This window comes from Myxocyprinus asiaticus, chromosome 23 (assembly GCF_019703515.2).
Source record: "Myxocyprinus asiaticus isolate MX2 ecotype Aquarium Trade chromosome 23, UBuf_Myxa_2, whole genome shotgun sequence".
NCBI lineage: Eukaryota > Metazoa > Chordata > Actinopteri > Cypriniformes > Catostomidae > Myxocyprinus > Myxocyprinus asiaticus.
The window spans coordinates 30,513,651-30,531,685 of NC_059366.1; the positions used below are offsets into that span (position 1 = coordinate 30,513,651).

The 18,035-nt window shown below is 37.5% G+C and overlaps 2 protein-coding genes across 6 annotated transcripts in view; one reads left to right on the plus strand and one right to left on the minus strand.

The window, feature by feature from the left end:
* Positions 1 to 15,814, minus strand: part of LOC127414293 (ras association domain-containing protein 4-like) — a 37,825-nt gene extending 22,011 nt beyond the window's left edge. For 2 of the 5 annotated variants that reach the window (XM_051652232.1, XM_051652231.1), the window contains exons 1-3: positions 15,675 to 15,814; positions 4,881 to 4,969; positions 4,727 to 4,802 (exon numbers count right to left, since the gene is read on the minus strand). In XM_051652232.1, the coding sequence (XP_051508192.1) occupies positions 4,727 to 4,802; positions 4,881 to 4,936 (132 nt within the window). In that variant the 5' untranslated portion in view covers positions 4,937 to 4,969; positions 15,675 to 15,814. The remainder of the gene's footprint in view (positions 1 to 4,726; positions 4,803 to 4,880; positions 4,970 to 15,674) is intronic. The other 3 variants (XM_051652233.1, XM_051652235.1, XM_051652234.1) reach the window with 3 other exon arrangements.
* LOC127414300 (C-X-C motif chemokine 9) lies at positions 5,656 to 7,741 on the plus strand. Its single transcript, XM_051652248.1, has 4 exons — positions 5,656 to 5,822; positions 6,335 to 6,458; positions 6,593 to 6,676; positions 6,815 to 7,741. Exons 1-4 carry the CDS (start codon positions 5,759 to 5,761, stop codon positions 6,918 to 6,920), a joined length of 378 nt encoding a protein of 125 aa, XP_051508208.1. The 5' UTR covers positions 5,656 to 5,758; the 3' UTR covers positions 6,921 to 7,741.
* Positions 15,815 to 18,035: the final 2,221 nt, after the last annotated feature.

Sequence of the window (18,035 nt, forward strand, 5' to 3'; positions counted from 1 at the left end):
CTGGCAGTTCTGGATCGACATATATGGCTGACCCTCACAGAAATGAGTGATAAGGAAACAGCCACTCTGTTGGATGATCCAGTGTCTCCAGCTGGCCTCTTTGGCAGCTATGTGAATAAGTTTGCTGAGCGTTACCTCACGACTCAGCAGCAGTCACAGGCTATGAGACACTTTATGCCCAAACAGAGTACATCACAGCCGGTTCGCCCTCGCTCTGTTTCGAGCCAGCGCCTGACTAAAAGCCCCATACCTGCTGCCTCAGCACCGGTGAAGTAGTGGCCCAAATGGAAGCAGCCTTATCAGCGCCTGCCTCGTGCCAGCAGACCCCCCCCCCATGCAGCAAAAGCTCTCCTGACACACAATACTGTTCCCCTCTTCCCCACTGCTGTTTGTCGGGAAAGGAATATTGTTGTTCAAAATGTTGTTCAACATGTTGTTTTCTGTCTCACATTAATCACATGCAATAAAGTTTGCACATTTATATCTTGTAATGAATTACAAAGATCGAAAAATGTTTAAAAGATTAGCCAGAGTCTGGCTGCTCTAGCACCATGGCCTTCTTCCCTCCTCCATTTAATTCGGATGAGGAACAATCATTTGTTATGCCCTCTGCGGGCACTGCATGCATACGTTGAGCGTACACGGCAGTTCAGACTGTCTGATCAGCCCTTTGTATGCTATGGAGGATGCACAAAAGGAATGTCCATCTCCAAGCAAAGACTTTCTCACTGGATTGTCGATGCAATTGTCCTGGCTTATGAGTCACAGGGTAAGACTTGCCTAATTGGTGTTAAAGTACACTCAACTAGAGGCATGGCCTCCTCATGGTCATGGACGAATGGTGTGTCCTCACAAGACATATGTTTTGCAGCAGGATGGTCCTCTCATAACATATTCACAAGGTTTTACAACCTAGAGGTAACGTCTCTCTCTTTACAAGTCCTCTCTGTTTAGAGCGCTTGCTATTCATTGGCCAAATATATATACTTATGCTCCTCCCTCTTAGGATAAGCTTCCCATATTTTACACAACTGCCTGCATTAGGCCGTTGCAATTTACCATAAGTCTCAAGCACTTACATTATAAATAAACTCCCTTCCCAACTGGGTTCGTGAAGGAGTTAATTCATACTATATGACTATAGTTCATATATTCGAGTGCTCCCCTCCTGGCCCAACATGAGGGTTACTCACTGCGGCATACTCATGTCAGTCGCTGTCCGTCATGTTTCCTTCCTGGGAGGTTATGTCGTGTAGTGCGGCGTGATGGGATTCTGTTCCCCATATGTGTTAATAAATGCAGTGTCAAGTGTACTGAGTCGTAAGGGAACGTCTCAGTTACGTACATAGGGAACGAGACATTGCGAATGCTAGCCGCACTACAAGACTCAGAGTTCTTGAGGCACGAGCGATGCGCTCCTTATTCTCAGTCAGAAATTCTGAGGAAATGGTGTTTGTGCATCTGTTTTTATAGCGGACAGTTTTGCGGCAAAACAGGCGGGGCTCAAACACCATAGCCAAAATTAGAATATTGCTGTTATTGTAGAGAGGTTTCAACTAGGTTGTTTAAGAAGGCACTCCCCAAATGTCTCGTTCCCTTCGTCTCAGGGAACCGAGGTTACGTATGTAACCGAGACGTTTTGTTGGAGAAACCTGTAGTCAGGTTGATGTTAAATAATATTTTTGACTTAATATGAATGAAACCAGTTAACTTAGATGTTACCACATGAAGCACATTTTCAGGTTTTGTTTTTCAAAATAGAAAAAATATTCATTACAGGAATGCCAATGACTATTCCATGACATTTTAAGATTTTAATAATGATTACCATAACTTGTTCAGAACTGGAAATAACAATTTCAAAATACCTTGATTTTGTTATAAATTTCTAAATACTAATAACTATGATGATGACCTTCAGCAAGCTGAATAAGAGTTACAGAAATGGTGTGATCATATGAGCTTTTCATTCAGACACATGAGGTTTCTTAGGTAAACTTTTCAAACAAAGACAACTGAAGGCATGCTAAACATGACTGTATACACACACACAGAAACCCTGTCAACCATATTCTCATGATGCAAGGTCTCTTTCATGATGCAAGACATCTGTTTTCTCTCAAGTATCTGACTTTCATGGCCTTTAGCCTTCATATGTGCAAATGTGACTTTTTTTTATGGATCAAGTACATCCTATTCCATTTATGTCATTTAATTAGACGATCAATTACAATCAGTGTGATATATTATTCATATAACATAAACTCAGAATAATTGACTAAAACTGTTACTTTAGACATGGTGTCTCTCTGAGTAGTGGAAAATCTCTTTACTTTCAATATCCTACTGACTGAGGTTAAATTATGACAAAATTGTTATGCTGCCTGACACACAAGCACCCTCGTGGGATTCCCAGAGACCTGACTGTATTCAGTAATCATAACAATGTGTCAGACTGTGTCCTGATTGTTGACAGAATATACCAGAACCTCCAATTAAAAAATACTTGTCAAGTTAAAATGAGAAATAACTAGCAGTTTTTGTACTCTCTGTCATCTGCACTGAAAGCAACAGATTGTAAATATGTTTTAGATAGTTCAATAAATGATTGGATTCTTCCTGTATGTAGCCTCAGTGTGACACCAGTGTTCTCAAGTTTGTTTTAAGAAGAATCCATTGCTATGTGCACATAAATTCAATAGAAGGCATAGAGGAGAACAGAGAGTGTGTCACACATTTTGTTTTTAACTCATTTTCTGTGCTTGTGTTAAACTTTGATATAATATTTCCATATGTATCAGCTACAAATTAAAGTGGTGGTCCAGTGGTAGAAGTACTTTGGAAATGGAAAGTTGTGTTGTAACCCTCCCTGTCTGGTCAGCCATGGTATTGCTAGTTTCTTTTCTTTTTTCTTTTTTTTTTTTTGCATGTAGTAAAAGCTATATTATCTATGTCTAAGATATGTATTGTATAAGGTATATATATATATATATATATATATATATATATATATATATATATATGTACATACATACATACATACACACTGGTGGCCAAATGTTTGGAATAATGTACAGATTTTGCTCCTATGGAAAGAAATTGGTACTTTCATTCACCAATGTGGCATTCAACTGACCACAATATACAGTCAGGACATGAAAAATTACTATTACAATTTGAATTATTTTTTCAGAACTTCTTAAACTACTTCAAAGAGTTCTCATCAAACAATCATCCACATGCAGCAATGACAGCTTTGCAGATCTTTGGCATTCTAGCTGTCAGTTTGTCCAGATACTCAGGTGACATTTCACCCCACACTTCCTGAAGCACTTGCCATAGATGTGGCTGTCTTGTCGGGCGCTTCTCACACACCTTACAGTCTAACTGATCCCATAAAAGCTCAATGGGCTTAAGATCCATAACACTCTTTTCCAATTATCTGTTGTCCAATGTCTGTGTTTCTTTGCCCACTCTAACCTTTTCTTTTTGTTTTTCTGTTTCAAAAGTGACTTTTTCTTTGCAATTCTTCCCATAAGGACTGCACCCCTGAGTCTTCTCTTTACTGTTGTACATGAAACTGGTGTTGAGCAGGTAGAATTCAATGAAGCTGTCAGCTGAGGACATGTGAGGCGTCTATTTCTCAAACTAGAGACTCTGATGTACTTATCCTCTTGTTTAGTTGTACATCTGGCATTCCACATCTCTTTCTGTCCTTGTTAGAGCCAGTTGTCCTTTGTCTTTGAAGACTGTAGTGTACACCTTTGTATGAAATCTTCAGTTTTTTGGCAATTTCAAGCATTGTATAGCCTTCATTCCTCAAAACAATGATTGACTGACAAGTTTCTAGAGAAAGATGTTTCTTTTTTGCCATTTTTGACCTAATATTGACCTTAAGACATGCCAGTCAATTGCATACTGTGGCAACTCAAAAACAAACACAAAAACAATGCTAAGCTTCATTTATTGAACCAAATAGCTTTCAACTGTGTTTGATATAATGACAGGTGATTTTCTAGTACCAAATTAGCAATTTAGCATGATTCCTCAAGGATAAGGTGTTGGAGTGATGGCTGCTGGAAATTGGGCCTGTCTAGATATGATCAAAAATGACTTTTTTTTTTCAAATAGTGATGGTGCTGTTTTTTACATCAGTAACTTCCTGACTATACTTTGTAATCAGTTGAATGCCACTTTGGTGAATTAATGTACCAATTTCCTTCCGAAACAGCAAAATCAAATGTTTATTGTACACTGTATATATATATATATATATATAAACAAAAAACAGGACCTGCTGATTCTGATGATACCAGTTATTTAATTACCATAAAAATAATTGCAAATCTTATTATAAACTAATATGGGTACACCATAAATAACATTTTAAAGTACCAAAACATACAATTTTAAAGTATCTTCAAACAGAAGTCTTATCTGAGGGCAACAATAGAAGTTAAAAGTTATGATCCCTGTTCTATTGCTTTTATACGACAAAAAGAAAAAAAAACGTAATAACAAAAAGTTTTCCACTTACTTTAAAGTCCCTCATCCTAAATCTCATTCTGAGACACAGACAATAATCTTATTATTTTGCTATCTCACATCCTCTGAGTCACCTCTAACCAGATTAGCTCAATGAATCCAGTTAAAACAATCCAACAAGCAAACACAAAAAGCTTAATCCAGATCACAGTTTCACTTTCTGTGGAAATGCAATGCATACCTCACGAATGCGAAGTTTAAAGCTTTTTCCTTCATGGTAACAGTTGTAGGTTTTTAGAAGGGACAAAATATCAGACCTGTAAATGAAAGAAGAGGGCTTTGAGTTAATTGGCATGTTCCTAACTTTAAGTGTGTGTCAGAAGTGGGGCTCTTACTTTGCAATAACTTTCTCCTCATTCAACCTCACATAGGAGGTCTTGTCACGATCCATGGTGGAGTACTCTTTCTACATAAAAGGTTTCAGCTACAGAAGAGTAAAGAGAGCAAGGGAGAGAGAGAGAGGGACAAGTGGAAAAAGAAAGACTAAGTTAGTGATTAACAGCAAAGATGCAAAAAAGACATGTGAAGTGTTTTTCAAATTAATCATCATCCAAATCAACCATGTCAGAGTGAATCTTGTGTAGGAGGACTAAGCGAAAGTAATCACAGGAGTAAGGAGAAATCACATGAGCTTGTTCTACAGTTAACAGAATGTGTAATCTTTCAGGCCAGGTCTCGTCTTAACATGTTTGCAAAGACCACATTATAAAAATATTTAATATCAGTTATCTAATTAAGGTAGGCAATCTGAAATTTTTTGAAATGTCCTTAATTAATTTACATTATAAATTTGGCTGAGACTCTTATTCAAAGCAACATACATTGCATTCAGCAAGGTATACAATTTATAAGTATGTGCATTCCCTGGGAATTGAACACATGGCCTTGGGCTATACTAGCACCACTGAGCTGCAGGAACTCTTAAGAGTAAGTCACATGCTATTATTTTTTCCCAGCAAACAGAAACGAATAAATTATCTTTTATAATAAAGGAAAAGGAAAGAATAATAAAGTCATTACATCTGGCCCATTCCTACTGTTGGGGGCTTTTGGAAATCCCACCCCTTAGTGTGCCTGTGTAAAGAGCTTGAACCATTGGGATTAGTGACAATGACAGGAATTTCCAGGAGTGGCATGAGAGCTGGGAAGTCCCTCATGAGACTATAAAACTGCAGCAGGTCATTCAGCACTTACACACAGACACACATCCACCATGAAGCTACAAGCACATGCTCTCTTCACTTTGCTGGCTTTTACCCTCAGCATCCTTCTAACAGGTGAGTGTTTCAGATGAACAGAGGAGACTCCCAGACCCTCTAAAACAGTCACAGAGCAGCTGGCGAGTAATGTAACTTGAGTTAGCATCTTTTTGTACAGTTTTCCTTTTTTTTTTTTCTGTCATTAGTGTCGCTGAAATTACACAGCTTAGTATACATGAATAGTTAACCCCACAAAATAAAAATTCTGTCCTGATTTACACACCAACTTGTTATTCCAAACCCATAGGACTTTGAGACTTCAGTCGCCATTCATTTTCCTTTATTTCTTTTTTTTTTCTCTACATATAATCAAAGTGTATGGTGACTGAGACTGTCATTCCGCCAATCTGAATTTGTGCTCCACAGAAGAACAAATGACATATGGGTTTGGAACAACATAAGATCAATGACGACAGAATGTTTTATTTTTGGGGCAAACTATCATTGATTATTTCTAAAGTTAAAGACTTTTAGTGTATTCATCACAGCTGTGTGTTAATTTCACTGTATCTCTTTTCCTAAAACCCAAGGGGTACAGAGTCAGTATGTTCCAGGGACTTGTCAGTGCCCACAGGTTAAAAAACGAGTCCAGGGCCCATTTTCTGATTTCAAAGTCACACTAAAAGGACCAACGTGCTCCAAAGATGAGATCATGTAAGTAGTTCACGTGCATTTCCTATTCATGTAGCTTAGTATGTAAAGTAACTTCATAAGATGCTAAACAAATACTGTATGTGTACCTGTCATTTGTGTTTAAATACCCTGTTATTCTCTATATTTTCCATTAGAGTCACACAGCAGAAGAACAAAAATCCAGTGTGTCTCAGTCCGGAGCATAAACAAGGCAAGATACTGCTGAAATGTTGGCAAAGGTAAAAGACTGATTTAATTTAATATGCCTCTAAAGCAAAGCATATCCAAACCTCACTCACTATTTCCAAATATTCTGGTGGTCTACATGTCATAATCGGCTCAATTGGATCCATAATCTTTTCTGTTTTTTTTTTCAGGATGCAAAGTGACGGAAAGGACAGCAAAAAATGCATACAACGACAAAAGCCACAGACAAGTCAAAGAAAAAGGGAGCAAGGCAAATCCAAGAAGGTCACCTCTTAACCTTAAATTGAAAAATCATGGAGGCATAAAAACTAAACAGAGATTCTCAGGAGAGAATTCTCTTCACAGCATGAATAACGCACTGAACTGAGGGACTGTTGAACAAGCCAAGGAGAAAAGACAAGGCTGAACTCAAAAGAGTGCACATGCGGATGGAGGGCAAAGGGACAGCATGTAATGACAGCATGTTATAACAGAGACAGTATCAAAGTCATGGGGAACACAATAAGGTTCCATTCGTTAGCATTAGTTAATGCGTTAGGAATCATGAACAAGCAGTTAACAATATATTTTTTTACAGCATTTGTTAATTTTTTTTAACGTTTGTTCATAAAAATACAATTGTTTATTGTTAGTTCATAGTGCATTAACTCATGTTAACATATACAACTTTTGATTTTAAAAATGTAGGTGTATATGTTGAAATTAACATTAAGATTAATAAATATTGTAAAAGTATTGTTCATTGTTAGTTCATGTTAACTAATGTTGTTAACTAATGTTAACAAATGGAACCCTATTGTAAAGTGTTACCAAGTCATGTTATAAGGAGATAATTCAAACCCTGCTATGCAGTTCTATATACCTACCAGCCAGTTTTAAGACATTTTCATTTGTGTGTATTATAAATACATGTGTTGAAGAAAATTTACTTTGTACTGTTTAATATGAAATAATTTAAAAATAATCAGCACACACAAAACTTTAAAGTGTTTCTGTCCTTTCTTTTCTGAAATAGGACTGAATATGCTATACATTTCCTATTTTGCATATCAGTTCCTTTCAACAGCTGGACATTAAAACATATATCAATTTACAAATTAGGCTAGTGCTTTCATTTGGCAATGCATTCAAGGTGTACATTTTTTTGTTTTCTGTCTATGGATTCCCTGCACTTTTAAAAGTGTTAAACTGCAATTCTTACCTTAAGAAGCTATTTCTACTTGATCTGAACCTAAATTTAGTTTTGTTTTTTTATTCAGAAGTTAATTCAGACATGTTAAATAAAATGTTGGACTTGAATCAAAACAGTTAATTTAGATGTAACTACATGAAGCACATTTTTGTTTTCAGTTAAAATCTTTTTTCTTTTTTTTCAGTATGGAAGCTATGACCTTGAGATACCAAAATACAAACAAAGATTCCAGGTTTTGGTAGCAGGGTTCCCACGTTCATGCAAAACCTGGAAATATCAGGGATTATTAAAATTGATTTTCACTTCATGGAAATTAATAAAACCCAGAAAATTCATTGAAATTTCTATAGTGAATATACATTTTTCTAGCTATTTTCAGCTCTAAAATATTTAAGTGGCTAGACAGTGCTTTTTGTGAGTGCATTCTCTATAAGAATGATTTTTACAAATCTTGATCCAGTAATTACAAACAACTGGGAAAGTCATGGAAAATATCATGAAAATGAATTGTTCAAATATGTGGAAACCCTAAAGTATGAGCAAATAAGTGGGTATTTTGGGTAAACTACACCAAAAGACTTAAATTGATCTGTTTCTCACCCACACCTATCATATCACTTCAGAAGATATGGATTTAACAACCAGAGTCGTCTGGTGTCATTTTATGTTGCCTTAATGTGGATTTTGGAGCTTCAAAATTTTGGCACCCATTCAATCGCACTGTACGGACCTACAGAGGTGAGATATTCTTCTAAAAATCTTCATTTGTGCTCTGCTGAAGAAAGAAAGTCATACACATCTGGGATGGAATGAGGGTGAGTAAATCATGAGAGAATTTACATTTTTGGCTGAACTATTCCTGTACATGTTTTCCAGCATAACCTCTAAGTGTAGGTGGAGCTGTTTTCATGAAGAGTTGATAGGCTGTTTATAATAGACCTGTCCCCTAGACAGGTTTAACAAGATCTTCACACAACAGCACTCAGAGTAAAATGAACACTATTTGTATCTGTATGTCAAACAAAACCTGATTACAAAAAAAGAAAAAAGAAAAAAAAAAGAACTAACTACCATTGATTTTGTCTTCAAGGTAACTAATGTTGAGCTACAACTCGCTACGCTACAACACAATCTCTCAATCTGATGATTTATAAATGATTTCCTTTAAAAACTTGTTCTAATCTCAAACAAAGCAATTTTCATTGCATCTTAGTCGCTGCTTATCTGGGCTTCTGTCCTAATCTTTGTAAACCAGTCCTCAATCAAACAGAGTGGTGTGGCATAGTGACCAAAACACAAGGCTGCTCAAGGCTGTAAGTCGCTTTGGACAAAAGTGTCTTCTAAGTGAGTATATTACTCCTTAAGCTCACAGGTTCTTGCACAGACTGCTTGCATAACCTCCTCCTACTGCAAGCCATCCCAGTTTCTCTTTCTGTTTATACACTTTTTCTCTCTACTGTCTCTTCTTTATCTCTGATGTCACATGCTGTGGGAAATTACTCCATACAAACTGCCTTCAGATAGTATCCATTCAGTATATCCATTCACCAACACACTACCTGTGACTCATGTGATCCACGTGATAATTTAAAAGACAGGAAAAACCAGCAATTTCAGAAATAGCCCTCATGGAGCAAATATTCAGGGGAATCACAGCAGTTCAGCTAAAAAGGCATTGGTTAACTACACATATACACCATGTACTACGTCACCACAGGCATTTCATCAGATTTACACCAGTGGGAGAACTCTATCATTCCACTGAAATGAGGGTTCCCAGACATTTTTGACTACTGAATTTCATGACTTTTCTAGTCGTTCATGATTACTTGATGAGGATTTCTATTATTTTATAGAGATTTTCAGATTCACTATAAACACTGCTAAAACAATAGCTTCTCAGACCAGAAATACCAACCTACAGTGCTGTGGAAAAGTATTTGCCTGATTTCTTCTATTTTTGTGTATTTTTCATACTAAATTATTTTAGATCTTCAAACGATATATAACATTAAACAAAGGCAACCTGAGAAACACAAAATAGTTTTCAAATATATATATTGAAGCAAAAAAGTTATCCAACACCTATATCACCCATGTGAAAAACTAACTGCCCCCTTAATAGTTGATTGTGCCACCTTTAGCAGCAACAACTGCAACCAAATTCTTCCGATAACTGGAGATCAGTCTTTCACAACACTGTGGTGGAATTTTGTCCCACTCTTCTTTGCAGAACTGCTTTAATTCAGCTACATTGGAGGGTTTTCAAGCATGAACTGTCCATTTAGTGTCCTGCCACAGCATCTCAATCGGGTTCATGTCAGGACTTTGACTAGGCCACTCCAAAACTTTCATTTTTCTTCTTTTGAGCCATTCAGAGGTGGACTTACTCCTATGCTTTGCATCATTGTCTTGCTGCATAATCCAGTTGCGCTTGAGCTTCAACTCACAGACTGATGACTGGACGTTCTCCTTTAGGATTTTCTGATAGAGAGCAGAATTCATGTTTCCCTTACTTATTGCAATTTGCCCTGGCCCTGAAGCAGCAAAGCATCCCCACACCATCACACTACCACCACCATGCTTGTCTGTAGGTATGATGTTCTTTTTGTGGAATTCTGTGTTTGATTTACGCCAGATGTAATGGTTCCACTTTTGACTCATCAGTCCACAGAACATTCTCCCAAAAGGTTTGAGGATCATCAAGATGAATTTTGGCAAAATTCAGAAGAGCCTTAATGTTCTTCTGGGTTAGCAGTGGTTTTTGTCTCGCCAGTCTTCTATGGATGCCATTTTTGGCCAGTGTCTTTCTGATAGTGGAGTCATGAACAGTGACCTTTATTGATGCGAGAGAGGCCTGCAGTTCCTTAGATGTTGTCTTTGGCTTTTTTGTGACTTCCTGGATGAGTCGTTGCTGTGCTCTTGGAGGAATTTTGGAAGGTTGGCCACTTCTGGGAAGGTTCACTACTGTGCCAAATTTTCTCCATTTGGAGATAATGGCTCTCACTGTGGTTCTTTGGAGTCCCAGAGCCTTTGGAATAGCTTTGTAAACCTTCCCAGACAGATGTATTTCAATCACCTTTTTCCTAATCATTTCTGGAATTTATTTCAACCTTGGCATAGTGTGCCACTGGGAGAGACCTTTTAGCCAAATTCGTGCTACTGAAAATGTTCTATTTAGGTTTTGATTTGATTGAACAGGGCTGGCAGTAATCAGGCCTGGGTGTGTCTAGTCCATCTGAACCCCATTATGAATGCAGTTTCAAATATTTGGGGATTTAATAACTAAGGGGGCAATTGGATATCTTTTTTGCTTCAATAAATAACATTATCAATTATATATATAGATTTATAGAAAATATAGATTTTGTTTGAATTTTTGAAACAATTTAATATGAGATATACACAAAACATAATAAATCAGGATGGTGGCAAATACTTCTTATCAGCACTGTACACAAGATTAATCCAGGTGTTGAGAAATCACTTCTGTCTCAAAGCTTTGCGGGAAATCATGTGACTGATCCTGCTTTATGTGGCAATTTAGGAAATAGAGAAAGGAGGGAAAGTGAGGGAGAAAAAGAGGACAACTCTGTGCACACTTCAGTGCAAACAGACATAAGACAGACATTCTTGTGAGTGACACGGCTTTAAAGAAATGGCTAATAGGACTCTGCAAGCAAGTGCCAGCCTGCTGCTCCTGCTCTTAGTCTGCTTAAACTTCATCACAGGTACAGTAGTGCTTAAAACACCAACACACATTTATCAGTAGTGTTTATAGCTTTCAGTCAGATATTGGTCATGTAGGTGATGTGGGCAACATGGTTTTATGCTTCTGGATTTGTCTTTAGATAAAAGGACTGCTGCTCTATCCATCCAAGACAAATGTCAGTGTATTAAAGAGACTAGCTCTGTGCAATGGAGAAAAATCACAAACTACACAATTATAGAAAAGGATCCTCTGTGCAACAAGTTTCAAATCATGTGAGTAAAACAATCTGAACTGCATGGACAATTTCCTTCAGATTTATGAGCCAAGTAGATTTTGAAACCAATTTACAAAAAAATAAAATAAAATTAATAATAATAATAAATAAAATCAAATAATAATAATTTTATCTTAGATAATTACATTTAGGAAGTGTTTGACTGAAATGCTGTGGCAGAAATCATGTATACATTTTCCAGTCCAATTGATCTGCACCTTCTGGAGATCATGTACTTTAACCTGAAAATTCTGCCATCATCTAACACCCTAATGTCACTAAAGGAGTTCATATCAAAATGTTCCATACAATGAAAATGCATGCCGATTACTCGTTTCAGATGCAATCATATCTAGTGTAATTCTAGTAAACTCAGTACTGTAGAACTACGAGTCTAATTAATGTGCAACAACATCCCTGGACATTTTGCAGTTTGTATTATTGTTAACAATGTGAGAGGATATTACACAATATCTCTTGTTAAGACACGTCATAATCATGAGTGACGTTAATTTATCTGCTGATGTGAAGTCCAAAGCCAGGTCATGGAAAGATGAATAATATAAAACTCATTTTGAATTCATCTCATTCCAATCTGGGCATGAGCGGGCATGATATGCCACCCAATACCACTGAGAAAAACTCTTTTTCAAGAACTTCTGGAAACATTTGTGCTGTTATGACTTGATCTATATCTAATGCTTACTGTTTCCTAAGTAAAAGCACTTTAACATGCTACATGTTGACAATGCATAATGTTGTGCATTTCATCCACATACTGTAAGTAGAAACACATGTGAATTTTGGCTATAGTCTAAGCAATAATCAAAGGATGAAAATTAATTTTGAGTTGAAGTAAAGTTTGTTGGGGAGTGTTGATCCCTCTGATAAAATGTTGCTGTATTATATAGAGCTTGCAGTGGTTACTTTGCACACATAAAAAAATATGCCAATCTCCTTCACAGACTCTGGCTGTCAAGTAAACAAGTTTGTTTGAACCCAGATTCCAAGCAGGGGAAAAGATTGCAAAGATGCTGGAAAAGGTATGTGAACAACAGCAGCCCTCTTAAGTATTATCTGCAAACAGACAATGTCAGCAAATTCTTCTGATTTATTTATATTTAATATTCCTATCATGAATGCATTATAAATGTGACAATTACTTAATACATTTCTATTTTGATTAACTTGATGTTAAAAATCAAACTAAGTACTGTATGTGTTTCATAAATGGCCAAGTTGTTCCTCACATGCACAGAATAATTCAATCTTTGAATGAAAAAAGTGGAAAACACTGCCACCATGTGATGAAATAAATCCTCAATCCAACATTTGATTTTCTCACAATTACCTTTCTACAAAAGTCAAACCATCTCCAAAAGCTATAATGCATATTAGTTCATGAACATTCAGAATTTAAATAATATGGGCCGTGTTTTGAAGTAATAATATGATCTTTTCTAACACATAATTACCACAACTGTTAGAAAAAAAGAATATTATCGCCAACTACTGTATGTAGCAACAAATGTAGCCTTGTGTTGCATAGATTCTACACAGTTGCTGTTTTAAGAGATGGTTGAGTCAGGATAAATCTGTTCTCCGGTGAATCTTAAGTGCTGACATTGACATTAATGGCATGCATTGATTTAGTGTTAGGAACCTGTATGACTCAGGGTTATTAGATGACCCTGTTCTTTTGCTTGCTTGGCTTTTTGGACTCTCTGAGTAATTAAATGCCTTCACCATTCCATTGTCCAGGATTAAATACAACACACAGAATAAAAAGCTCTGTTTGAAGCTCCAGAGGAAGAAAGGACCAAAATTGCCAAAGAAGCATTAATGCTCAGCAACTTGCCTTTCCTGTGTAGAAAGGCTTTTTAACTTTTGTCATTGTCATTTTGGCCATTGTCATTTATCCTGCCTGTCTTTTATTTGCACAAATAGATATATGTATATGTAGATGGCATAGGTATATATTTTGTTTTTGTACTGCTATTTTTTAATAAAACATTATAAAAGCCTGAGTATTATATAACATTATATAGCCTTTCTGTATTGGATCTGATGTGTATATCATTTTATAAGCAAAATAAATTACTATTAAACTAGACTCATTCCCTATATATCTCACTGTACTTTTGTATAGATAGATTATCCATCTTGTTGTGTGGTTAAACACTCTTATTTAATAATAAATTTACAGCTTAAGTATCATAATTGGTTTTTTTTTGTTTTTTTTTTTAAATCAGCTAAAAGCCAAGGATTCTCCTATTCAATGGAGGGGAAAAAATGTGAATATTCTATGAAATAACCCTGCCTCTGTCTATGACCATTCTCATGAATTATAAATTCTGTCTCATCGCAAGGAAACGCCTTGCATGGCTTTCAAGAAAAATAGAGATACACAATCTACTCTGTACAACAGAAAGAATTACACTTAAATAAAGCATTAGACTGATTTAAGAGGTCCTGTTTAGAGATGCTCTTCACCTGCCTAAACAAATTACACCCTGACCCCAACTGCCCACCAAATCAATTACTGCAGACCAGCTGTGGCTTTCATCTGCAAGAATATATCAACCACCATTCACAATACAGAGAGCCCTTAACCACTGTTTTGCAGAAGTGCACAGATTTGGAAATGAATGGGAAAACCCCAAGTTTCATATATGACTATATTTGATTTGCTTCCATCATAAAAGGGAAACATTAAGTTATTAGGCCTACATAAAAAAAAAATAAAAAAAATATCACAAAGCTGAGACACATCTGGCGTGTTGTGAGTAACAATAGTGCGACTGCAAGTGTGATATTGCTTTTGTACGGTACAACAATTCAAGTATCTAATATTCAATTACTTTCAGACAAAAAAATGGCCTTGTATACTCTGTTACGGAGTAATGACTTTTCATTTGTAAACAAATCAATATTTTTGAACGAATCATTCTTGTTGACTTCCGTTGTTTCAGTGGTGAAGGACTCCGATTTCAAACCAGTCAATCAGTTGAGTCAATGATTGCATGACCAACCCAGTCTCATGAAAATTCATACATATTTTACAAGTTGGCTATTTCGAATGATTTCGTACGAGTTTGTTCATATAAATTTGTACGATTTCATCATGTGCAAACGTCCGGATGTCTAATGCGGAAGCGTGAGTTTCGTGCACGAGGCATTAAGGACATGCTTATTAATATTTTGCCCTTACCCCAATCCCCTCATCTAAACCTAACCAATCAGTAGAGTGTGTAAAGATGATAAGCTGTTGTGTGTGACAAAAGCAAGTCATTGTCGCGTATTAAATGGAAACAATGTCCATCGACGTCACTGGCTGTAGTGAAAGTTGTAGGAATTCATATGAGTGCAGTCCTATGATATCATATGAATTAGCCAAATTTAGAAAAGTCGTATGAATCCTTACGATTTCGCCGTGAGAGTGTGTAGGCGCGACTCACTCATGAGCGGAAAGACGCTCATTTGTCGCCACCTACTGGAATAAATATGAACTCTCTAGAGATCAATTTCGATGGAGCATTCCAAGAACGCCGCTTGTCTAATCAAATTCGAGGACCAGGACTATCTGTTGTTTAAAAATATCAACAGCTTACATTTTGACAGGTTTACTCTAGTTTGTTTTGACAACTATCCAAAGACACAGCACATACACATCCCTGGGAACAGTTTCAAACAGACGCATCCGCAAAAGTCGCTCTTTAAATACCACTAACATTTCAGAGAGCTCACCTGCACAACCATCCCGAGATTATACTGCAATTAAAACAGATTTTCCATCCATGCACTCTCATCTACAAACTTATTTGTCTATTTGCCTACATTGGTTTTTCTTACCATCTCATGAAATCCCGTTCCTTTGGACAAAGCACTCGCTCAGTTGTTTCGTAAAGCACAGCGTCTTATCTCCCACTCCACTCTTTCACTTCTCCCTGCCGCTTCCTCAGGGAATAAACGGGCGATACGGTCAAAAGAATTCTACTCGTTGTGAAGACTGGCAGCTGTGTAAACCAATCCGTTCATTCATCTGATTAGAGGAGCCAATCAGAGCAGTCAGAGGGCGGTAGTCTTTAGTGGTTGCCCTGGGAAACGCTGTGACAGAGTTCACACCATGAGTACAATGTCTGTGTGATAATTACTACTAGTCTGATGATAACCGTGAGTCTATTAATCTGCAATCGTAAGGTTGCCCATAAATTGCAATCGATATACCTGTCTTATTACGACTTCATGAAGCTATAGTATTTTAATAACATTTGATATAATTTAGCTTTTGTTAAGATTCTTATTCTTAAAAAAGTAACAATGCTATACTAAGTTGGATAGTTTGAGCAATGTGTTTCAGTCTGACTACAAGGGAAAATGAGTTTCCTGTTTTTAGCTCGGTCTGAGAATACCATCTAGGAAAATATGACACTGAATGACCTGAAAAAAATATCTGAGGAAGTAAATGCTTTGAGCTGCCAATAAGACACTTCCCCCATGGGATGCTGGATTTGTTGAAAGGAATATTATTATGCCAGAGAGATATCCAAACAAGGAAACTTGAAATATGGAAACAAATTTAGAAACAACGTAGATTTCATAGCAGAATGCATATCTGTTCATCTCAATTAATTAATTTTTTGACACAAGGATTTACTGGGTTTAAGCAAAGCCTTTTTAGCAAGTCTGTCAGTCCACTCGCTGGCCATCTTTGGAGAGCTCTTGGGCAGGCTGGGCAGCTATTTTTCTATGTCAACAAGCGATATACAAGTGCAGCTTCTGTCTACTTGAATGTGGAAAGACACTCCAAAATGATTGGTCAAGATTACGATCAAAAGAAAATATTTCAAATCAGCAGTGAAATCTGACAACACTGGTATCATAAATTGTGCTTCTTTACCTCAGATCACGCTAAAAAACGTAATTTTCTCAGATTGTATAGCTAATGCGCATGTGCGTTCTCGAGTTGGCTGACAGACGATTCATCATGATGGCGCCGCGGATGGCCGCCTCGGTGTGGAGCGCTTCTATTATTCTTTAAACACGCTATGAGACGCAGGCGAGGGAGACGAGCAGGCGCGCTGGTCAAGCTCCGACGGCGGGGCTTTCGAACAACGCTGCCGAGCATTCATCTAGCGAATCTCCGCTCTCTCCCTTACAAAACGGACGAACTACATCTCCTCACCTGCACGAACAAGGACATTTCAACCTCTGCTGCCTTGTGCTTCATAGAAACCTGGCTGAGTGAAGCCATTCCGGACAGCGCGTTACATCTGCCAGGCTTTCAGCCGTTCAGAGCGGATCGCATCGCGGAGTTAACGGGGAAAACGAGAGGCGGTGGAACATGCTTTTACATCAATGAAAGTTGGTGTACAGATGTAACAACGTTAAAGAGGATGAGCTGTCCTAATTTGGAAGCGCTCTTTATTTACTGTAAGCCTTTCTACTCGCCACGGGAGTTTTCCTCGTTTATTCTGGTGAGTGTGTATATCGCGCCAAACGTGTGTTTGAATGCCATGCTGCAACAGCTGGCTGATCAAATCACAGACATGGAACAACAATACCTGGACTCAGTTATTATTATTCTTGGGGATTTTAACAAAGCAAATCTCACACATGAACTGCCCAAATACAAACAGCACATTACATGCCCAACCAGAGACAGAAATATACTGGATCACTGCTACACAACAATAAAGGATGCATATCGCTCTGTTCCTAGAGCAGCTTTGCGACTATCTGATCACTGTCTTGTTCATCTTCTTCCAACCTACAGACAGAAATTAAAATCTGCTAAGCCTGTAGTAAGGACTGTAAAGAGATGGACCAATGAAGCAGAGCTGGAACTACAAGCCTGCTTTGACTGCACTGATTGGAGTGTTTTTGAGGCTGCGGCCACAGACCTGGACGAGCTCACAGATACTGTTACATCACATATCAGTCTCTGTGAGGATATGTGCATTCCTACTAGGACTTATTTAACATTTAACAACGACAAACCATTGTTTACAGCGGAACTCAGGCAGCTTCATCAGGCCAAAGAGGATGCTTACAGAGTTGGGGATAAAGTCTTGCACATTCAGGCCAGGAACACACTGAATAAGGGAATCAGAGTGGCTAAAAGAAGATACTCTGAGAAGCTGAACAACCCTGCATCAGTGTGGAGTGGGATGAAACAACTTACGAATTACAGGACTCCTACCCCCAACCCTG